General features: G+C 44.7%; 1 protein-coding gene across 1 annotated transcript in view; it reads left to right on the top strand.

Annotated features, from left to right (window-relative positions):
- PLXNA2 (plexin A2) overlaps positions 1-24,712 on the top strand; it is a 563,332-nt gene that overhangs the window by 464,476 nt on the left and 74,144 nt on the right. The window contains exons 18-20 of the mRNA XM_086923371.1: positions 12,387-12,626; positions 13,899-14,042; positions 24,054-24,288. Coding sequence (XP_086779497.1) covers positions 12,387-12,626; positions 13,899-14,042; positions 24,054-24,288 — 619 coding nt within the window. The remainder of the gene's footprint in view (positions 1-12,386; positions 12,627-13,898; positions 14,043-24,053; positions 24,289-24,712) is intronic.

The following is a 24,712-nucleotide window of genomic DNA, read 5'->3' on the forward strand; positions in this document are numbered from 1 at the left end:
GTGCCAGGCACATTGCAAGAAGCAGCTGCGGCGATTCTGTTATTAGAGGGAGGTGTTGTGTGTGGGGTAAGGGTGTGCGTGGGGAGGAAGCGCTTTGTGTGCCTGTGTGTATGTGTTTCCAATTACGTTTTACGTTGAATCCACCGCTTTTTTTGCCAATCCACCACTCAAAGAAAACCACTGCAAACGGGTGCGAGATGTGCACACATCAGTACGCACTGTAATGTAATAACACAGCTTATTCGCGTGCTCGCTCATCACGTGAAAGGCCTGGTAATGTGTTACCTGGTTTAATTTAATGCCGGAAGTATCTAGCAGCTAGATGCATCAAACAAAAATCCGCTCGCAAAGGGGCAGATTCACAGAATCTGCCCCTTTGCGACCTGTATTTTTGCATTTGGGATGCATCATCCCAAATGCAAAAATCGCAAATTGAGAAATCGCTTAATTGCGATTATTTGCATTTAAGGAATCTCAAATTGAGGTTCTTTAAATGCAATGCATGAAAGTTTTAAAAATAGCGAATTAGCTAATAGGGCACGCAAATTACCATGAAGTACAACTTCATGGTAATTTGCAAAAACTTTAAAAAATGCACTACAGTGCATTTTTCAAAGTTTCATGTTGCGCACACACATGCGCATGTGTGCGCGCAACATATGTGCACAGATCAATTCCAGGGGTGCAACAGAGTGTCCTTTGGACACCCCTGCACCCTTGAAATCGCAATCTCAATTTGCGATTCGCTAATTGCGATTCGGAAATTGAGAATGTCTTCCCATTCGTTCCTATGGGCCTTTGGGCCCATAGGAATGAATTGGGAGGTATTCCTTAATTGTGACTCGCAATTTGCGAGTCGCAATAAAGGAATTGTAAGAAATCAATAATTTTAAGTGATTTCTTGATGCATTCCATTTTCCTAATCCTTAAAAGCGAATCAGTATTTTTCGCTATTAATGAATCGCAAAATGGGTTGTTGATGCATCTGGGGGTAAATGAAAGCTAACCCAGCTAGGTTATGACTAACATTCAACAGAACATATTCAAATAGCTCATGTGTAGCTGCCCCAGTACGGATACGGCGTATTTCTGGAGGCCGCACCTCACCCAGGAGCACGGCCCACCAAAATGAGCCACACAAAAAAGATAGAACATCTTTCAAGCATATATCACAGACATGTCTTATAGAATGTTATCGCGTTGCTTCCAACATTACTACCCACCACAGTATGCCACTAGTAAATGCATCAGTACACATTACAAATAACATTCAGCTATCCCTGGGACAGCTAGAATGAAATATAGTCAGCTATCACATCACTCCAAACTGCACTAGCTGCAATGGGATGCCACAGCGTAACACAAAAACACATTAAACACACCATGTCACTTATGACCCCAACCATTATGGGGGTTTTTACATCACAAGCCCACCAGAGCACATTGCAACACTGCACAATATCCAACTCGGCTTAGAAGTTCAACCCAGCCAAAAACACTTTGCTTACCTAAATCCAGGGTTTTTATTTAAAAGGTTTTATATAGCGCTGGCTAGACCCAGAGGTATCCGAGCGCTTTACATGAGTATCAGACCATAGTTGCAGGTTACATTGTTATAAAGGTTACAAAGTTGTTAGAGCATGGTAACATAGTTACATGTAAGGTCGAGATAGTCACAAACTGCACACCTCCCGCTCTATAATCATGCACTCCCAGGGAAATAAATAAGACACAACCATTCAGAAATCAGATAGGACCCCCTATGGTCCTCCTGCAAGGCATCCATGTTCACATTACATAATAGGATGCATGGCGTCCTTATGGATGACCAGTCTGCAGAGTTGGATTGGGATTAAAAATCGGCCCGGACACGCATAAAAAAATCGGCCCACATTTGCATAATGCAGTCCCTCCATTTACTGCTTTCAGAGTAATTTGACATAAAAAGGGGGGTGGGGGAGTAAAAAAAAATGCACGCATCAGTTTACACTAGTGAAACACACCTGAAAACAAGTGAGGCCACTTCTGCTCAGCCCCCCTGCCACGCTCAGTATGCCTACATTAATGGGCGGCCCAGCGAGAGAAAAGGGTGACACATCTACCTGTTGCTGCTATATGGGAGGTAATGAGCGCCCATCTCCCTTCAGAAAGGCCACTCAGACAACCACTGGGCCGCTGGCGGTATAGACGAACAACAGAGACACCGCCCAAATCGGCCCCCATGTTGCTCAAAAGCAGCCCTCAGCTGGAACTCGGACCCCCGTTACCAATCCGACGCTGCCAGTCTGCAATACTAAATCACATCAAATGATAACTGCGAACAATGTGGAAACACCCATCCCAGACATGCCACGATGCCACGAGGACATACGTCTAGAAGACGGACGCTATACATAATACACCGTTGTATTCCTAAGCACTCTTAAGATTGCACTGCTTAGCTTGGCTGCTGACTGTCACAAGGAGGAAAGGCGTCAATGAAAGCACCCCACCTGCAGGGTGCAGAAGGGGACGACTCCCTGTATTGGCACCTTCAGCTGATGGAGGGCTTTGCTCCCACAGTCCAATGGATGCGCCGCCATTGCTGTACGTAGCACAGAGCCCTACAGCAGCAGATAAAAGGAAGGCGCTAACAGCTCAGCGAGAAACAGGGCTTTTTTCTGACGGTGCCACTAGGTAAATCTATTTTACTCTTATACCTGTTGACATTCTAAATCCATGCACATATCAAAATACATAAAAGGGCTTTTTTCTGACCTTGTCATTGGATAAATCCATCATCCTTAATACATGCACATATCAAAATAAACAAAAACGAGGCCTAATCTAACATGAAAATTGGCTCTCCTGGGATGCCTTCTTTATCTTACGTTTTACACATGTGAATATACGAGCATGCGCACTCTTACCCATCAAAGGTCTGGCTCATCTAGGCTCTATATAAAACTGGAGGGGCTCACAAGTTCAGAACTTGGAAATCAATCGATTAAATGCTTCAATGCTTTATGAACTGTAGACCATTATACTGGGCAATAGTAACACTGGTGATAGGAGTGCATGTGCACACAAAAGGAGACATTGATAGTTTATAACAGGTTACACTGGGCAGTAGCAACTCTGGTGATCGGAGTGCATGTGCACACGAAAGGAGACATTGATAGATTATAACAGGTTACACTGGGCAGTAGCAACTCTGGTGATCGGAGTGCATGTGCACACGAAAGGAGACATTGATAGTTTATAACAGGTTACACTGGGCAGTAGCAACTCTGGCGATAGGAGTGCATGTGCACACGAAAGGAGACATTGATAGTTTATAACAGGTTACACTGGACAGTAGCAACTCTGGTGATCGGAGTGCATGTGCACAAAAAAGGAGACATTGATAGATTATAACAAGTTACACTGGGCAGTAGCAACTCTGGCGATAGGCGTGCATGTGCACACGAAAGGAGACATTGATAGTTTATAACAGGTTACACTGGGCAGTAGCAACTCTGGTGATAGGAGTGCATGTGCACATGAAAGGAGACATTGATAGTTTATAACAGGTTACACTGGGCAGTAGCAACTCTGGTGATAGGAGTGTATGTGCACACGAAAGGAGACATTGATAGTTTATAACAGGTTACACTGGGCAGTAGCAACTCTGGCGATAGGAGTGCATGTGCACACGAAAGGAGACATTGATAGATTATAACAGGTTACACTGGGCAGTAGCAACTCTGGTGATCGGAGTGCATGTGCACATGAAAGGAGACATTGATAGTTTATAACAGGTTACACTGGGCAGTAGCAACTCTGGCGATAGGAGTGCATGTGCACACGAAAGGAGACATTGATAGATTATAACAGGTTACACTGGGCAGTAGCAACTCTGGTGATCGGAGTGCATGTGCACACGAAAGGAGACATTGATAGTTTATAACAGGTTACACTGGGCAGTAGCAACTCTGGCGATAGGAGTGCATGTGCACACGAAAGGAGACATTGATAGTTTATAACAGGTTACACTGGACAGTAGCAACTCTGGTGATCGGAGTGCATGTGCACAAAAAAGGAGACATTGATAGATTATAACAAGTTACACTGGGCAGTAGCAACTCTGGCGATAGGCGTGCATGTGCACACGAAAGGAGACATTGATAGTTTATAACAGGTTACACTGGGCAGTAGCAACTCTGGTGATAGGAGTGCATGTGCACATGAAAGGAGACATTGATAGTTTATAACAGGTTACACTGGGCAGTAGCAACTCTGGTGATAGTAGTGCATGTGCACACGAAAGGAGACATTGATAGATTATAACAGGTTACACTGGGCAGTAGCAACTCTGGTGATAGGAGTGCATGTTTCCCACGAAAGGAGACATTGATAGTTTATAACAGGTTACACTGGGCAGTAGCAACTCTGGCGATAGGAGTGCATGTGCACACGAAAGGAGACATTGATAGTTTATAACAGGTTACACTGGACAGTAGCAACTCTGGTGATCGGAGTGCATGTGCACAAAAAAGGAGACATTGATAGATTATAACAAGTTACACTGGGCAGTAGCAACTCTGGCGATAGGCGTGCATGTGCACACGAAAGGAGACATTGATAGTTTATAACAGGTTACACTGGGCAGTAGCAACTCTGGTGATAGGAGTGCATGTGCACATGAAAGGAGACATTGATAGTTTATAACAGGTTACACTGGGCAGTAGCAACTCTGGTGATAGGAGTGTATGTGCACACGAAAGGAGACATTGATAGTTTATAACAGGTTACACTGGGCTTTAGCAACTCTGGTGATAGGAGTGCATGTGCACACGAAAGGAGACATTGATAGTTTATAACAGGTTACACTGGGCAGTAGCAACTCTGGTGATCGGAGTGCATGCGCACACGAAAGGAGACATTGATAGTTTATAACAGGTTACACTGGGCAGTAGCAACTCTGGTCGGAGTGCATGCGCACACGAAAGGAGACATTGATAGTTTATAACAGGTTACACTGGGCAGTAGCAACTCTGGTGATAGGAGTGCATGTTTCCCACGAAAGGAGACATTGATAGTTTATAACAGGTTACACTGGGCAGTAGCAACTCTGGTGATCGGAGTGCATGTGCACACGAAAGGAGACATTGATAGTTTATAACAGATTACACTGGGCAGTAGCAACTCTGGTGATCGGAGTGCATGCGCACACGAAAGGAGACATTGATAGTTTATAACAGGTTACACTGGGCAGTAGCAACTCTGGTGATAGGAGTGCATGTTTCCCACGAAAGGAGACATTGATAGTTTATAACAGGTTACACTGGGCAGTAGCAACTCTGGTGATCGGAGTGCATGCGCACACGAAAGGAGACATTGATAGTTTATAACAGGTTACACTGGGCAGTAGCAACTCTGGTGATAGGAGTGCATGTGCACACGAAAGGAGACATTGATAGTTTATAACAGGTTACACTGGGCAGTAGCAACTCTGGTGATCGGAGTGCATGTGCACACGAAAGGAGATATTGATAGTTTATAACAGGTTAGACTGGGCAGTAGCAACTCTGGTGATCGGAGTGCATGTGCACACGAAAGGAGACATTGATAGTTTATAACAGGTTACACTGTGCAGTAGCAACTCTGGTGATCGGAGTGCATGCGCACACGAAAGGAGACATTGATAGTTTATAACAGGTTACACTGGGCAGTAGCAACTCTGGTGATCGGAGTGCATGCACACACGAAAGGAGACATTGATAGTTTATAACAGGTTACACTGGGCAGTAGCAACTCTGGTGATCGGAGTGCATGTGCACACGAAAGGAGACATTGATAGTTTATAACAGGTTACACTGGGCAGTAGCAACTCTGGTGATCGGAGTGCATGTGCACACGAAAGGAGACATTGATAGATTATAACAGGTTACACTGGGCAGTAGCAACTCTGGTGATCGGAGTGCATGTGCACACGAAAGGAGACATTGATAGTTTATAACAGGTTACACTGGGCAGTAGCAACTCTGGTGATCGGAGTGCATGCGCACACGAAAGGAGACATTGATAGTTTATAACAGGTTACACTGGGCAGTAGCAACTCTGGTGATCGGAGTGCATGTGCACACGAAAGGAGACATTGATAGTTTATAACAGGTTACACTGGGCAGTAGCAACTCTGGTGATCGGAGTGCATGTGCACACGAAAGGAGACATTGATAGATTATAACAGGTTACACTGGGCAGTAGCAACTCTGGTGATCGGAGTGCATGTGCACACGAAAGGAGACATTGATAGTTTATAACAGGTTACACTGGGCAGTAGCAACTCTGGTGATCGGAGTGCATGCGCACACGAAAGGAGACATTGATAGTTTATAACAGGTTACACTGGGCAGTAGCAACTCTGGTGATCGGAGTGCATGTGCACACGAAAGGAGACATTGATAGATTATAACAGGTTACACTGGGCAGTAGCAACTCTGGTGATCGGAGTGCATGTGCACACGAAAGGAGACATTGATAGTTTATAACAGGTTACACTGGGCAGTAGCAACTCTGGTGATCGGAGTGTATGTGCTCACGAAAGGAGACATTGATAGTTTATAACAGGTTACACTGGGCAGTAGCAACTCTGGTGATCGGAGTGCATGCGCACACGAAAGGAGACATTGATAGTTTATAACAGGTTACACTGGGCAGTAGCAACTCTGGTGATCGGAGTGCATGTGCACACGAAAGGAGACATTGATAGATTATAACAGGTTACACTGGGCAGTAGCAACTCTGGTGATCGGAGTGCATGTGCACACGAAAGGAGACATTGATAGTTTATAACAGGTTACACTGGGCAGTAGCAACTCTGGTGATCGGAGTGCATGTGCACACGAAAGGATATGGATATTTTAAAACATGGCTATTTTGTTACAATTCACAGTTTCTCTACAGTGATAATTGCACGCAATGAAAGATGTGGTTATGCCACGGGAGCTTTCTTTAGATCAGGCACCATCTACTAAGAGCGCTCCCTTGTGGCTGCGTGATGCTGATGGTGCTGATCTGAATGAATGTACCAGTGAATAGGTGAAGTGGAAGCAGGTGGCAAACTCTTGTAGATCCGCCATACAATATTTAGTGGGAGCTTAGGGTGACTCGTTATTGGGTGTGCAGGAAAACATTTTATCCTTGACTTTATTTGTTCCTATTGTGAGTTTTGATTTTAGGGAATAAAACGAATGAAAACACTCCTTGTCTGCAGGCCCGAGTGGTACTAACTTTACTGCAGTGTATGTCTAGATGTACACAGTGCTTCATGCTTTTCTTCTTATTTTGTCTCTTTTGCAAAGTTTCGGGATTCTGTAACACGTAATTCGCTTGTGGAACTTTTCCTTAAGCCTGCACCACTGTGGCATTTTCTTCTAAAAGGGTCCTATTGCATTGCATTGCAGGGACTGGAACAACACTTTGAATCAATTTTCTTACCCAGCGATGAAGAAGGTTCAGAGATTATGCATCTTGCTTTGTGAGACTTTCAGTACATCAGGGAGGAGCGGGGAGACAGGAGGGGAGCAGGGGAGATCCTCTTAGCGTTGTGTAAAATGCAACAGCCAGAGCTGTACTCTTCATAGTCTATTAGGTGTTGTTGCAGCCACTAGTAAACAGTGTGTGGGCACAAGATACTTGTGCTCAGTGCATGCAGGTAAGCTGCACACATTGTGCTTTGCAAATGCCATACTCCAAGTACCTCAACAGTGTTATTGCCACACCCATGTTGGTATCTCCTTTCCAAGATCCTAGCCCAAAAATACACTTTTGACTTCACGCTGGGTATCATCAACACACCAAAGTCCAAATGTTGTTTCCAAAGCCTTAGCAAATGCCATGCTCTGGCTAGCCACTAAAGTTGCACCAGTCTGTAAGCGCCACACACCAACAGCCAATAGCATGCTCTGCCTGCCCTTCGGCGTTACTGCTGCAATGTAGCTGCTTAGTCAGTTGATATGCTTTGAAATAAAGTGCCTGGCAGGTGGGCGTGTCACCCTATTTCATCGCCTCCAGCAGCCAGAGGATTTCAGCACCTCTGTAGACTAGTATCGTTGTATGTGTTGCAATCTGAAACCTGCTTGGAACGCTGTTTGAGATCGCGAACCTGCCTCGTTCTGTTTGATCTGAATTCAATTTGAACTCTTTCGACCGTACTAGAATTGTCAAAGAGGGTACGGTGCTGAACTAGTTCAAAACATGATTTTCTAATTGCACTGGACTAGTAAAATTGGAAATTCTTTTTCTGACCCATTGTTTGTACATTGGTTTCTGTCCTTCAATGTATTCATGAGCCCAGTGTAGATTGACTCTTGAATCTTGAGGTTTCGTTCTATCAATATGCAGGTGCCACCAAAGTCAAGTGTATTTGAAGCTAGATATGTACGAATCTCTTAATACAATAAAACCCATCAAACTAGTGTGGCCAGCATTCAGCAAGAGATGACCTACAGATATCTAAAACTCAATGCTCTAACACTGATTTCCTGCTCTTCACCTCAAAATCCAACACCCTGCTAAGACCAAAATGGTTAAACTCCATTGCAAGCACAGGCATGACTCCCAAAATTGTAATCTTAGCCAAATCGTTCTGGTCCATCTTTGATGAAAGCCTACGCTTGAATTCCTACATCCAGTCCACGGTCAAATGAGCCAGCGCCCATTTATGTCAACTCAAAAAAACTCTAAACGCCTCTATTCAGGGCATAGCACTACTGATCTCTACACTGGTTATGCTGTCATTCTCTTCTTTCTTCTCTGCCACAAGCTCTAAAGCTGTGCTTCACCCCGCCGCTTGACGCCTAATGAATGCAACAAAGTATGGGGCCAGTTTCAAAGGTATCTAAAAGAACCAGAAGTAGTATTACAGGAATCGTAAGCCAACTAGAAGCTAATGTTTTGGTTTGGTGGATTCTTTTTTAATGATTGCTCTTTTGGCACACATGAAACACAATCATGCTGATCTTTATTCCAAACTATGGGTCCAATTGACAAAGGCATTTATAAGTATGTGATTTAGTACTCATGTAGCACAATTTCAAATACTGTAAATGCCTTTGCGAATTTGCCCCAGTGACCACATCTTGCCCTAGCCTAATAAATATGAAATGTTACCAATTAAAGCACACATTCTTTTCGAAACAGCACGTCGCCTACAAATCCCTCAAACCCAATGGACTTAAAGTCTTGACTCAAGAGCCTAGCATATCTGTTGTCTTCTGCAATCTCAAGACCTTGAACAATTTCACAATTTGAATATCATGCCTTATTTAAGATCACAGAGATCTCACTTGGAATTGCCCCAAGATTTAGGAAGGTAAACAACCTTTACAACAAAACTTTTACAACGCACTACATTACGACGCAACTTTTACAACGCAAACCATTACAACGCATAGCGCTGGGGGGGCGCTCTAGGATAGGGAATAGGTTTAATGTACTATCCAACACCTTCCCTACTATCCACGGGGACTTGAGTTGGAATAGAAAATTAAACCATTCACTATCCAGCGCCCCAAAGCACTATGCGTTGTAAAGGCATGCGTTGTAAAAACCGCGTTGTAAAGGCATGCGTGGTTAAAGCATGCGTTGTAACGTCATACATCCATTTAGGAACTCACTTCCTTCTCAAATCAAAAATGCTGTCTCACCACCTTTTAAAAAAAATCTCTAAAAATCTTTCTCTCCCACAAATACCTGGCCCCTTGCTCATGCTGTCATACCTAAATGCTTTCCATCTTTAATTCAATTTGCAACTTTTGAATGTTGTGACTTTTTGTCTCTGCTCCCCTGTACAGGCACGCAAATGCTATATTACGGCACTCGCAGTTGTATGATATTTTGAATCCTACATGCTGTACTTACTTGCGCTTTATAAAACATAAATATAAAAACAATAAATATATTAATTTGCACAGTAGGAGCATAGCAAAGAGTTTGTCAGCCGATCCCACACTTCTTTCTAGCAGCGCGCTGAAAAGGCACGTGAGGTGAAGCGGGGGTGTCAACGTTGTGGGTGGAACTTTTTTAAATGATAAAGCTTCTTACAAATCTTCTGGAAACAAACATGTCCGTATGTAAAGCTTCTCCTTGGGTAGAGGCCACTAATCCCTACCATGCTGCTTGATCAGCTAAGAGTTTTATTCGGAAATCCTATGGAGAAATCGCACTTGTATATTGTCCCCGCTTAGTACTGTAACTATGTGTTCATAATAGCATATTCTAACACGCATTGCTTAAGGCAATTGGTTAAACCTGCATTTTGAGACCTGACCAAAATATTTTTATACTAAGCCTTCTACAGCAAATCGAGGTAACAATATTTTTTATTGCTTTCTGTATAGAAAGCTTCTATGAGTTAAAGACTTGAATTTATGATGATTCATTGTACTTTTGAGATGTAAAATAGACCCTAATGCCTTGCAATGCAAGCATGTAATGGAAGGATACACCAAACAGGTAATAGCATGAGGGGAGAGGGTGATTCCCCTGTAGGATGGCACGAAAGCATACTCCCTGTGTATGTTAAAGAACTGATGACAGTAGATGAGACAGCTTCACCCTCAAGCCAGACCTAAACAGTGTGACTTTAAGCTGTACATGAAATAGCACATAGTGGAATTCTGCATTGTGATACAATAAGGTCTGGCCATTGGTGGAAAAGTCAGAGGAGATAAAGAAGTGAGTACCTTCTTGAGGGATGGATAAGCACATTGGCATTGAGAGACAGGCACACACAGAGAAACACAGATTGGCAGGTACAAATAAGCACAGAGACAGACAACCTGACACATGGCACATGAAACTCTGATTATGAGGTACCTAGTTATATGTGATACGTGCAGTAACTCCTTCTAATACACGTATCGCAGTTTTGGGTTTGTAATACCTTCCTCGGGAGGCAGCTTGCACCAGCCCATTTCTCCTGTTGGCGCTAGCTAAAACAGAACCAACTACTAAAAGTGAGGAGAAGATGCGGCGTAGTGACCAGAGCTGCCGACTTCAGACTTGGCGAACATGGTTCCAGTCTTGATGTCGGCTCAACATCCTGTGATTCTGGGCAAATCACGTAATCTCCCCGTGCCTATCATAAATGAATTTGTCTTTAACTGGTGCTCATAAAAAGCGCCGGTGTTGATGATTAAGTGCCAGCGCTAAGCACTGGAAACCACCAGCTCAAATTAAGCACTGCTCTCAAGCCAATCACGCCGCTGCTGAGCAGCGTTGTGATTGGGCTGAGCTACATGATTTGGCGCTCAGAGAGGGACTGGGAGGCTGTGCATGTTCTCCACAAAGGCTGTACAATATAGATGGTGGAGAACATGCAACGTGTGCATGACCGTTTGGCCTGCCGAAGACGTCCGGCCAAACCTTTATGTGTGCTTAATGTGCAGCGGCCCCACTCCTCCTCCCTCTGGGCCATGGCTGCAACTACACTACTAAAAATAAAATGAACATAACGTCCCATTATTATCATTTTATTTTTCCTGTGCCCTTCTTTAAAGCAGTGAGACGACGCTCCTCCGCCTTAGCGGAAGAGCCGCCACTGCATATTATTCCAAAAAAGTTGTAATTGGCTGGCATTTATTCCACCCTATCTATTCCAACTCAGCGGTGTTGGATTTTATCAGATGAGATAAATGTCATACCACATACTGGGCCACTCGCAATGAGAGCCAAAGAAGCAGACAGGCCTGCAAGCAGAGCAGCATCAATCTAGCACCGCAGAGACAGACAGGCTCACACAAGCAAACATCACAGAAAAACAACTCGTTGTCTATTAATATTTTACCTCCAGCTTTATTTTCACGTAGTATTCATATCATCCACTACTGCTCCAACATTGGCAACCTCTTTCCACAAATTTCATTTTATTTGGCCTTTTAAAATCTGTAATCTATTAATAATATTTATATGCTACATTTTGTTATGTATGAGTTTGTATTTGGTGACATATATGTACTGCCTGCTAATCTGATAAAAAAAATGTAATACAGAGAGAGGTGGGGGATGGAGAAGCAGACAGTTTCAGCTATAGATGAAACTAGAGATAGATAGCCAGGGGGCGAGACTAGAAAAAAGGCATTCACCTCTATTGATGCGTATACAGAGCACTATGATTATTGTATACCTATTTTTATTTCACTGCTTTTTTTGTTGTGAAGCTTTCTAAGGCTAACAGCCTTGTTTATGCTTCCAAGTGTGCAAAGAAAATTAAATACAAATATAGAGACAGAAGATATGCCACTGAGAAGGAAGCAATAGACTGAGAAAGACAGAGAGACTGAGACAGGTACAAAGACAGAAACAAAGGAGGGTTTGTCAGTTAAACAAAGCTTTGCATTTTCTCCTTTATTTTGCCACAGGTGTGCAAGGCTGTGAATGCTTCGGTGCTCTCGTGCTTGGCTCCCTCCCTCACCAGCGAGTACCGACCGGGTTTGGACGCTGTCGAGTACCCTGATGAGTTTGGTTTCATCTTCAACAATGTCCAGCCTCTGCTCGTCTTCAATAGCACAAAATTTGTCTACTACCCCAACCCCACCTTCGAGGTCCTGAGCACCACAGGGGTCCTGGACCAGAAACCTGGATCTCCCATCATAATGAAGGTAAGGGGATGGAAGAAACACAGGCCTGATTTAGAGTTTGTTGCGTGGGCACTCCATCACAGATGTCACAGACATCCAGCCCGCTATGTTCCGAGTGCAATGGGGTATAATGCGCTTGCGCTTTGGCAGCGGGGTACCATATTTGAGACATTATCCGATCACCTGAAATGTGACTCACAGTCCTTAGAGGCAATTACATACATTTAAACCTGCCTTTTTAGGTCTTACTTCATGAGTGATGTTCGCTGCATTCCTTCATATAAATATTTTTTTTAAATATACGAACAAAGGACTTGGAAGAGATGCATGGAGTTGCCTGCTATGTAACTGGCTGAGCAAGAGAAGAATGCAAGTTATATGTTTCTAGAGTTGAGCTTTCCCACTTCAATAATGTATTGTTTGATGTTTTCATTGGTAGTGCTGTTAGAAAGAAGGCCTGCTTTATATATAAAGCATTCAGGGCAGGTATGAAATAGCCTATTTGTAAAAATAATCCATCATGTCTATTTGCAAAGATTTCTTGCATGAAAATTAAGTTTCATATGCATTGTTTCAAATTTCAAAAACTCTCGAATTCGGTTAAAGCAGTAAAAGAAAAGAAAATTATCTACATCATAAAGACCACATTCTTGTTTATTTTTGGTATCAAATCATTCCTGTGAGTATTTGGATGAATGCATATTTGCCAAAGTGGCCATGCCAATTATGACACTTCCAGCCACTTCCAGATTTTCAGTTAAAACAATGTTTCGTTTTCTGAATTAGGTCACTACAAGTGTGGGTTTGCAAATGCATTTGTTTTCCGGCCCTAAAAATCTGGATTTCATAAGGGGTCAGTTGATGAGAGAGAGAATCTACACTTCGCTTTATGTAAGCTAAGCCTTTTGGCTTTGTCAAAGGCTCCTGCATCTACCACCAGCGCAGAAACCACCCGTGCTCCGTGCACTGCAGAGCAGACGGGTCACGGACTCTGCACAGGTGAAGCCATCATAGCTTTGAAGCCTCTGAGCTCAAATGCTTCAGTCTTCTTGTGAATTCATGCCAGCTCCTGAGATTATTTTCAGTCATTTTGGAAGAAAAGTCCACGCATATGCAGCATACAGTGTATTCCTGCGTGCTGGCGTTTGTGCATGGCACCAGGGCTGGTCTCGGTGCAGCACTAACAAGGTGGCAGCAGGATGAGTGCCCCCTGTGCTGCTTATTGACCCCACCCATGGATTTGCCCTCACACTTGAAATGCTACCTACCTTTCTTTCTCTTTTTCTCCACTAGGGTAAAAATCTGTGCCCACCTGCCCCGGGGGGTGCCAAGCTGAACTACTCCGTGTTGATTGGTGAAACTCCCTGCACGGTCACAGTGTCCGAGACTCAGCTGCTGTGCGAACCCCCAAACCTGACCGGGCAGCATAAAGTTATGGTAAGGCTTGTGATGACCATAAGTTGTTAAAATGTAACTCTGCGCTGCTCATATTAGGAGCTCTAAAAAGAGAAAGGTGAGCCAGCACAACGGATGCACGAGCCTGGACCCCAGGTTACACAGTGGACGCGAGCAGCTGGGCCGCCTCATGGGATTCGTTGCTTCACGAGCTTGACTCTGTGCAGTACATGCTTTCTTTAAGGGCGATCTGATTCCTTAAATACATGTAGTCCCTCCATCCTTCATTTATTTACCCCTCTTCTTGGTTTCCCTCATTCCACGAGCCCCCTTTACTCATACTTTCCTTTCTGCATTCTTTTATGAATCTTTTTTCATTCCTCCCATCTTTCCTTCTCTCTCGCCTGTTTTTGCTTTGAGAATTGTCCTTCTTCCTGGCTTTGGCTCAGCTCTAGGTCCTCTTGGATCCTCGAGATCACGATGAGCTGAGCTTTGGTGAGGCCTGTACCTGCCACCCACGTTCTAACCTCTTGCACAGAGGAGCCAGGGACAGAGACCCATCAGGCGTCTGACAGCACAATGTGAAACCAGGAACTCTGGTATCAAACCTGGCTCCCCCACTTGACCGCTTTGTGTGATCCTAGGCAAATATTTTCTTTTACAGAGCCACCTTTGTTTTCACTATTCCGAGGGGCCTTGAGATGTGAGTTTAGAATGTGCACGTTACAATGCCTCTTGTGTTTGATTTAATAGACTAAAATGTTGCATCCTTCGTAATAACAATCTGGCTACATACAGTACACAGGACAATTGACTTACCTTGTTGTCAGGGCAGCGTGGGGATGGGGGTGCAAGAGTTATCTAACTTCCTATTTAAAAACAAACACTTTTAACTATGCAGTGATGTGATCTGATGTATTAAGGTGAAACACTTCCATGTGTTAAATATGCATATTCAAGTTTGAAGAGACTACCATATATTTACATGATGTTTGTTGCATGATTTACATGCCCATGTTATACATAGCTTGGCTCGTCCATGGGCTTGTAATGCCAAACCGGTCCCTTGTGGCGGCTCGAACCTGACTCTACCGGTCAATTTGTTGACTCGTCCACCTCTACAGATGCCTCAATGTGATCACCATGGATAAATTAATTATGGTGACTTGTTGGCGTGTCTGTAGTTTCTACAACCATCCATCAGACGTAAATCCACCATTTCTGTATACTGCTTGGGGGTTGAGAACTCTGATCGGTATGCTAGCGACCTTGGAAAGAACAGGGGATAGGCGTACAACAGAAACCATTCTGAGCTCCTTCACTGAACACCTGAGGATTAAGTCCCAAGGACCACAAATTATCAGCCTGAGTTAAACCTCGGAAAGAACCAGATAGAGTGGCCAACTAAGAAGGAAGCCATACTAAAGTCTAAAGATAACCTATTCACTGGGAGCCTTCTCCGGTGGTTAAAAGGGCCATACAGTGTAGCGAATAAAAAAGCAATTCTCATCACCCTGTCTTGCATCACTAACAACCACCAACAATAAGAATTATAGAATGTTTGATGACGTCATTCATCGGATGGCTTCCTTAAGGAGTAGGGCAAAGCCGGATTAGAATCATGAACATAAAAAACAGGCAAGGCGCTTGAATAACTGAGTAAAATAGGGACTCGCGGAACGTATCTTTTAGAATATCCTGGCTCATCGAAGGGTACATCAGAACTCTGTGTTCACAATTAGCCAACATTGACAATTGATAGGAAATTGCTTCGGGAACATCTCGCCTGTTTCCATGCCTCATAACTTATTTTCTCACACCGCCCTCAGTGGCAGCTCCTGTCGCCTCGCTCCTGCATTGTGCGGTGTAGCGAGAGCTTGACCCACGACTAATTATGATTTTCCAGCTTTAGCAGCAGAGACAGATTTGTACCATCACATTGCATTTTCCAGGAGAGCGATTCTGATGACCCGCAGCCTTGGCATCTGACTGGGCTGAGTCTATAACTTCCCCGCCAGTGCGGCCAACCTACTTTATGTGCAGCCGGTGCATTTTTCCTGCAAGCTTGCACTCCTTGTGAGCCATCCAGCCTTCAACGCCCTCAGTTGGTTCCCGTTGCTCTATTTGAATTTTTCTTGTTCCACGCTTCTATTTATCTTTCACTTTTTTCTTTTACCCGTCCACAATTCTTTGGTTTAGTAGTCCAGTTGCACTGCTCTAGAAAACTAAGAGCGATATTACAAGAAATGCTCTATAGGGCAGGAAGAAGCTGGGTGCATCACATAAGCTTGATATGCCAAATAAATGTTTGCATTCCTGGAAAGCAGGGGTGGTCAACATTTTATGTAAAAAGGGCTGCTTAAGTCAGATGAAAATACCAAGCCACCTGTAACTTTAGTGTGGTAATAGTGATTACTCCAGACAAGATAACTCTAGGGGCCACCCCATGCAGGATTACCAGCCGTGGTCTCTGTGCATCAGGAGTTACCAGCAGTAATGGCAAAAATGCTTTATCAGTTTGGAATGCCTCTGACAGCCATAGCTGCAACCTTGCACCAAGGTAATAATATTAGTAATATGTCTCCCCAATGGCTCATGATTTATCACTCAGATACCTGCTTTAATTATTTTTAAGATATTTTGGAAATCCATCAATTTTTCTCCAAACATCAGTTTATGAGTTTTAAAAATATACACATTTTCGTTTTGAATACATGCTTTTTACTTTTGGGATACCCTTATTAATTCAGCCTAGCACACACTTTTAATTTAGGAGGCTGGATAGCACACACAAAAGCTACTTGCAGGTATTTTTGCTAAATTGCTGATGTGCTTTGACTAAGTGTGCCCTGGTCTCCTGTCAATCAGGTACCCAGGGCCTGAGTTCCTTCCCTAAAACTGCATTGAAGTCTAAACCCAATTGGCATCTCTGGCCACATATCAGCAGGTAACTGATGAGCTACTCATTGGAAATGCCTGCAGTAAAGTTTCATCATTTAGCATAAAGGCGGCCAGCCCACTGATCCCCTTTATGCAATGGGTTCTTAGCCATAAGAGATGAGCAGTTATTTCCATTGTAGTCTTTCTTCTATTTTGTTCAGAGTGTGCAGCCTGAAGTGATGTCGCCTGCATGAAGGTCCCTGTAATGTTGCCTGTCCTTATAGCCTTACAGCTTGCTTCCCCAGTAGGTCATGTTGTTTGTTTGAGGCCGAGCACCGGCTACGGAGCTCCAGTCATTGCAGATGGGGAGTTTGAGCAGGCCCTGTATGAGTAAATGGTGCACGAGCCCCCCCCTTCACTTTCTCACCAGCTCAATCCATGCCGGAGCGTCAAAGAGAAATTCAGAAAAGGATAGGCAGGAACCTGGAAAATAAACTTTTTTAGGTTACAACGTGCGCCCTAATAATCATATTTTGCTGCTTTAATAACTCTTTGCTGCAGACTAGCTCAGAGGCTGAGAGAGCGAGCAGTGTAGAAAATACACCACTTTTTAGATAGCATTTTGCTTGGAGCTCCCCTTAAACATATGCTTAGTAAGCAGTGTGCTCTGTGTTGACTCACCTTGGAGTGGTGAATGGACATGTAATGAGTACCACTCTGATTACCTGAGTGAGTATTTCACTGCAGACCCAGGAAGGCCGGTGGGGCTGGAAAGGATCCATGTTTTCTGACAAACCGGACAGTGCTGGATACCGTGAGTAGTGTGGGATGCCGAGAGAAGTTTCAAAAGGGACAGCAATGGCCTGCCAGGAAATTCTCTTGCAGGATGACACTCGTGAAAAGCAGGCAAGACATTGGGCACACTCAGTTACATTTCAGACGTTCTCATTGTCACTGAAATGCGACTCTCTATGCCGAACATCCTTGCCTGCAAGGTACAAGGCCTCCTGTGGAATCTCCCCTTTGTCGCTCCCCTGCCACACACTTCACTGTCACCAGCTTCACTTTTCGCATTTTACAGTATCCGGCTACCCTTGTGCATATAGATGCAATGGAGAGTGTGAGAAATGAGTGGGATACGAGGTGACGGCACGGAGACGTCAGTAGCAGTACAACAGAGTGACAGACCCCGGACTGGCCTACCTGGCGAGGATTGTGGTGGATCTGACATGGCTTCTAGCACAGGTCCTGTGAAGTAGTTCCTGGGACTCACAGTGACCGTCCTTGAAACTGCTCCAAACAACGGCTTCTAGGTGCACACTGTTCAAGTAACAAGAGTTTGATAGGCCGTGCTTTTAATGTAAATAACCCCATGTCGTGCTTTTAATGTAAATCACCCCCTGTCTTACAGAGGCCTCCCACTATTCCATTGCACCAGGTGCTCTGATAAGATTCAGTTACCATGGCAGCCTGAGCAGACAAGGCGCCTAGAGGGTCCACTCTACACTGCTAAACATGCCCATCATTGCTGGCTCCTCCCTCTACCCACCACAGCTGGCACCTCGAGCTACCCTCCAATGCTGACTCCTCCATATGCCCACCATTACTGGCTCACAAGGCTGCCTACGGGGTGCCAGCTCCTCACAGTGCCTACCACTGCCAGCTCCTCAAACTGATGACAAATACTCACTCCTTGCGCTACAGACCAGCACCTTCTCATAAACTGTCAAAAGAACCCCTTGCTTCCTTACACCTCCCACCAGCACAATTTACTTACACTGCCCACCAGTGCCTGCTTATCACTAAACATTAAGGTAGCTTTTTTTCACACTCAGCAGCGCCATCTGTGTACCAGTGCCAGCTCCTCAGATTGCCTTCACGTGTGCATCAAACTAGTTCCAGAGGTCAGTGGAAGAGTTTAGGCTTCTCAAGTTGTGATCCTCTGACCTCTTCCCATCACAAGCAGTGATCATCTGACCTCTTTGCTTCAAAAGCGGCGATCCTTTGATCTCTTGACTTCTCAAGCGGTGATCCTCTGGCCTCTTCACTTCACAAGCGGTGATCCTCTGACCTTTTTACTTCACAAGCGGTGATCCTCTGACCTTTTTACTTCACAAGCAGTGATCCTCTGACCTTGTGACTTCACAAGCGGTGATCCTCTGACCTTTTTACTTCACAAGCGGTGATCCTCTGACCTCTTCATTTCACAAGCGGTGATACTCTGGCCTCTTCACTTCACAAGCGGTGATCCTCTGACCTTTTTACTTCACAAGCGGTGATCCTCTGACCTCTTCATTTCACAAGCGGTGATCCTCTGGCCTCTTCATTTCACAAGCGGTGATCCTCTGGCCTCTTCACTTCACAAGCGGTGATCCTCTGGCCTCTTCACTTCACAAGCGGTGATCCTCTGACCTTTTTACTTCACAAGCGGTGATCCTCTGGCCTCTTCACTTCACAAGCGGTGATCCTCTGACCTTTTTACTTCACAAGCGGTGATCCTCTTACCTTTTTACTTCACAAGCAGTGATCCTCTGACCTCGTGACTTCACAAGCGGTGATCTTCTGACCTTTTTACTTCACAAGCGGTGATCCTCTTGCCTCTTCACTTCACAAGCGGTGATCCTCTTACCTTTTTACTTCACAAGCAGTGATCCTCTGACCTCGTGACTTCACAAGCGGTGATCCTCTGACCTTTTTACTTCACAAGCGGTGATCCTCTTGCCTCTTCACTTCACAAGCGGTGATCCTCGGACCTTGTTACTTCACAAGCAGTGATCCTCTGACCTTTTTACTTCACAAGCGGTGATCCGCTGACCTCGTGATTTCACAAGTGGTGATCCTCTGACCTTTTTACTTCACAAGCGGTGATCCTCGGGCCTCTTCACTTCACAAGCGGTGATCCTCTGACCTTTTTACTTCACAAGCTGTGATCCTCTGGCCTTTTTACTTCACAAGCGGTGATCCTCTGGCCTTTTTACTTCACAAGCGGTGATCCTCTGACCTCGTTACTTCACAAGCGGCGATCCTCTGGCCTCTTCGCTTCACAAGCAGCGATCCTCTGGCCTCTTTACTGAGGAGGCAGCCAGTGTTTACAGTGTGACTTCTTGTCAAGTGAAAGCCTCCCTGCACTCCAATTGTCTGGTCCTCTTCTAGCCTTTCGACAACAGCCTTTTACTCCCTCTCACCTCTCTCTATATAACACTAACCTCATTTCCCTCTCCTGCTGAAACATTAACTCTATCATCCATCCACAGTGGTCCTCCTTCCTTCCTCTGCCCTCGCTCTATACTTCTCGCGCCCACCCTGATGGCCCTCTATTGTTTTTTCCTTTCCTTCTCCTCCCTCATATCTCCTGAGATTCCATCTTCTTCTTGATATATACTTTTGCCCTCTCCCATTGGAGGCCTTTGTCCCTGATTCTTCCTATGCTTGGTTCCTCCCAGTGACAGGGCTGTCTCGGCCACTTATCAGCTGTCTGAGCAGTGGCCAGGACTGAGGTGAGCGAACATCAGAGGCCTTACAACAGTCAGTGTTAGTTCTAGTCCATGTAAATGTGCAGAAAATACTGCCAAGTGAGGCAAGTAGCCAGTGTGGACACATCCTCCATTCACCGTTCTCGTGTTGCACTCATTTAGAAGGTAGCCTCATTTTGGGCACAATTTAACTTGGAAACGTGACTGTTAACCTACTGATTCATTATCAGAAGACTCTCAAATGTGGCAGGTTGAGAGGTAATTACTCCAACAATCCTAGTGCTGGACATACATTTTCTATGGGTCCAAGCTAAAGCATTGTTAACACCAAAAAGCCCAAACTATTTTCTTTGTTCTTGCTTGTCTCATATTTTGCACTCTTATTTCACTTCCTAACAATTTGTTTCTTTTTTCTTTCTTCATCCTTTTTTCTTTCTACTTTCTGCCTTTCCTCGCTTTCTTTAGCGCTTTTTCCTACCTCTCCTTTATTGTTATATAGCTTCACCTTTGCCTTTTTAGATCACTATTTTTTTTAGTTCCATGTAATTTTTCCTCTTCACTTTTATCACCTTCGTTCTCTGAATTTCCTCCTCTTCGCATTCGTGCCTCCTTCCCAGGCCTCACAACTGTTATTTTTAGCCCTATTTCATTATCTCAACTCTATTTTCCACTTAGCCGGTTCATTCTTCGCAATGTGTCATTAGCCTTCTTCTACCCTGTCCAAGTTCTAAGACAGGGGCGGGATGTGTTAGGCTGGTTCAGGTGTCCCTTACCCTCTTGCATCATCACATTCAATCCAGCTGTAATCATCAGTCAGTCGTGGGCAAATAGCTCCATTATTAGTCCTGGCTTACATGTGAGTATCAGCTCCTCAGGGCCACAATAACGTTTCTAATGAGTTACTGAGAGCGATGGGGGAGTCCTTGGAACTGTTGTAACCACTTACTGGAGGCTGAATCTTGGGTGTCTTGAGTCTGCCCTGCATAGCGGGGACACTGCTTTTTTGCCGTCCACCGCCAAGAGAGTCATTTGGGACACCGCTCCGTGCCGGGACTACAAACCCCAAAGTCCATAGCGGCACCACCGGGGAAACGCCCCTCACACCACGCCATTGCACCAGGAGGCGCTGTTAAGTGAAGCAGGGCTCCCGCAGCGCGGGAGTCCTTGGAACTTTAGTAACCACTTACCGGAGGCTGAATCTCGGGTGCCTTGAGTCTGCCCTGCATAGCGGGGACGCTGCTTTTTCTCCGTCCACCCCCAAGAGAGTCATTTGAGCCACCTCTCCGTGCCGGAACTACAAACCCCAGAGTCCCTAGTGGCATCACCGGGGAAACTCCCCTCACACCACTCCATCGCGCCAGGAGGTGCTCTTAAGTGAAGCAGGGCTCCTTGGTGAAGCCCGGGCCAAGGGCGGGCCCGTCCGCGCCCGTCGTAGCCAGGAGGAGGCAGGGCTGGGCAACCCCCCTTTCATTGGACTTCATACATCTTTAAGGACTTGGTTAGTGGCTTTGTTTTTAATCGTATTTGAACTATAGTTTTAAGCTGTTAGGCGTTGCCATTTTTAACACAAGCCTGTAAGCTTTGGGGGGGGACTGTTCGAGCATTACTTTAGTTTGGTTATTTGCTGTTCGGAGAAATTTTCATCCAGCTTTTAATATGGCCACTAAACGTAAAAATATAGGGCAGAGGGGAGGAGGGGTGGAAGGTACGTTGGATGCATTTTTAACCAGGGCTGAATCGGTTCTTCAATATTAAATAGAGTTCACTGAAAAAAGATTGTCTTTGGGGACATACGTGGAACAGAAAAGATCATCCTTGGGGGCTATAAGTACGGCCAAATCACCAGTGGCTGCCCCTCAATCTTTGGCTCAGTTTAATATGGAGTCTACCACATCCCCAATGGTCAGTATGACTGGTGTGGACTCTATTCTTGATTTAGGGACAGTAGACGAGGCCGTCCCGTGTACCACGGAACTTACTAATTCCCCTAGAACAAGCACCCATGGGGCCTCAGTGGGCTCCAACCACTTGCTGAATTCAGCTCACCCCGCTGCTCTAGTTACATTCCAAGCCCAAATCCATTCCCCTTTTACACCCGACCAATTCAAGGTGATCGAGCTACTAGATCCAAAAGACCTGCTAAAGACAGCGAAGGGGTGGCGAATGCATCCACATTGGGGTTGGGTATCAATCACGAGGGAGGATCTGGGGAACCACCAGTAAAACGCACTAGGAGCGGAGTAGCATTGAGGGGCAAAGCAAAAGAAAAACTCAAACACCAAAATGGGCAGTCGTCTCCTAAAGCCGTCAACGGCTTGCCCCTAATTAGTAACATTAACATGAGCAAGTTGGGGGAACCTAGAGATAATCTGGCCTATTGGAAGCGTATGGAGACTTTAATTACCACTCTCCTCACACCCTTCTGGTATAAATTGGGGGCCATTGAAGAAAAGTTAACTCTCCTCCCTAAAGGTTTTGAAGCGATGGCTAAATCATAGGTAGCTGGGACTGTAGGGGGGTCATGGAACCTGTGGCACCTGCACAGAGGGCAAATTGTGGTCACGTGGGTGATCAAAATAGGGACATGATCCATGGAGTGGCAAATAATCATAATGGAGATATGCTCACAGTAAGACCGCAAGTCAAGCATATTACATCAGGCTATGCATCCTATGTTTTTCTGGCTTAAGTGCTGGCTAAATAAAGATTTAGATCTTAATCTCCAGCTATTGCAAGAAGTTCTGTGCCTGGACCATATGCTTAAAATCCCTTGGTTGAAATACTTAAAAGGCTGTTTTTCGGAGTTGGGGCGTTTGGACCTTTTGTTAAAACCTGACTTGATCACTGCCGTGGATGTGGAGATTGTAAAAAAGTCTTTTATCCTGCTCAAAAAACTCAACAAAGATGGGGTAGATTTGGCTAAGCCCAGTGTCCGTAAATTTGTGATGCTTAAAACTACGACATCAATGGAGCCTTATCTTACGTGGCCCATGTCAGCCCACGTGCGTTTTTTTTAACCAGGTTCCGGATGGACTATTTCTATCTTTTACTCGCTGTTCTGAATGGAAGCCATAGAGGCCAGGTGCTACCTTCCTGTGGCTGCGACGGTACGTCTCCTCAGGATTTGGTGCACTGTATGTTTTTTTGCCTCCTCTATGATGCTCCCCGGAGGTTCTTTTTAAAGCTCCCTTTAAAAAAGCTTCGTTTTACTCAGGTCCGCCCAGCTCTTTGCTTTTTGCAAATGTTAAAGCCAGAATGTACCTTATTTGTGTCTGAAATCAGCATTGAAGATCAGAAATCTTATGGAGAACCATTAAGATCCCTAAATTGTATTTATTTTCTGGAATGAATTTTTATGCAAAGTGATTGTGGATATTGTTTGTGTTTTAAAAAACGTTACCAAACTTTTATTTAATGGCAGTAATGTTGCTTTTATGGTTTTCTGATTTGAAAAACCGAATAAAATATTTTGACTTGACTACTGAGAGCGATGGCATTCTGGTGAAATAATATTTTCAGCTGTGGTTTCCCTTTAAAAAAATTGAAAAAGAATGGTATTCAGAACTCCGAAAACTCAAATAGACTAGGTTTGCATTAAAGATCCTGCTGCATCATATTGGGCGAAGGCTGTCTAGGATGGTTGGAGTGCTTCTTTCTGCTGATTGTTTTTTTTTCTTTCATTTCTTCCATCTCACAATAGATTCATGTTGGAGGCATAGTCTTCTCACCTGGATCCGTGAACGTGATTTCCGACAGTCTTCTCACACTGCCGGCCATCGTCAGCATTGCTGCCGGAGGGAGCCTGCTCCTCATCATCGTCATCATTGTCCTCATCGCCTACAAGCGCAAGTCCAGGGAGAACGACCTCACGCTCAAGAGACTCCAAATGCAGATGGACAACCTTGAGTCCCGAGTGGCTCTGGAGTGCAAGGAAGGTGAGGGCACTCTCTTTTTCTACGAGTTCTGGTGGGAGGGCAGCACCATCACAGATTCTTCCCCTAAAGAAGAGGCTGGTAGGACCCCAGCGCGCCCATTCAGGTTTAAATTTGGCCTCTCGATGATAACGAATGTAGTTTCTCTGAAGACAATCAGAAATCCAAATAAACAAGATTATTTGTCCTGTTGGTAACCCCAATTTGTAACCGAAATGTAAATGTTTGTGTTTCAAGAACCTTTATGTGTCATTTATTGACTAGGAACTCCAAAAGAACAGTCTGAAAAGTTACCTAAATATAAGTTTCATGCTCTTCTACATTGACCGACCCCAGTCGGCCATACCTTTTCTCTCCTAATTCCTCTTACTTTTATAACAATTTCCTGCTCTGCTGCAAATGCGTTTGATACATCCATTTGCACTGG

The sequence above is a fragment of the Lissotriton vulgaris genome, chromosome 5, assembly GCF_964263255.1.
Source record: "Lissotriton vulgaris chromosome 5, aLisVul1.2, whole genome shotgun sequence".
Lineage (NCBI taxonomy): Eukaryota > Metazoa > Chordata > Amphibia > Caudata > Salamandridae > Lissotriton > Lissotriton vulgaris.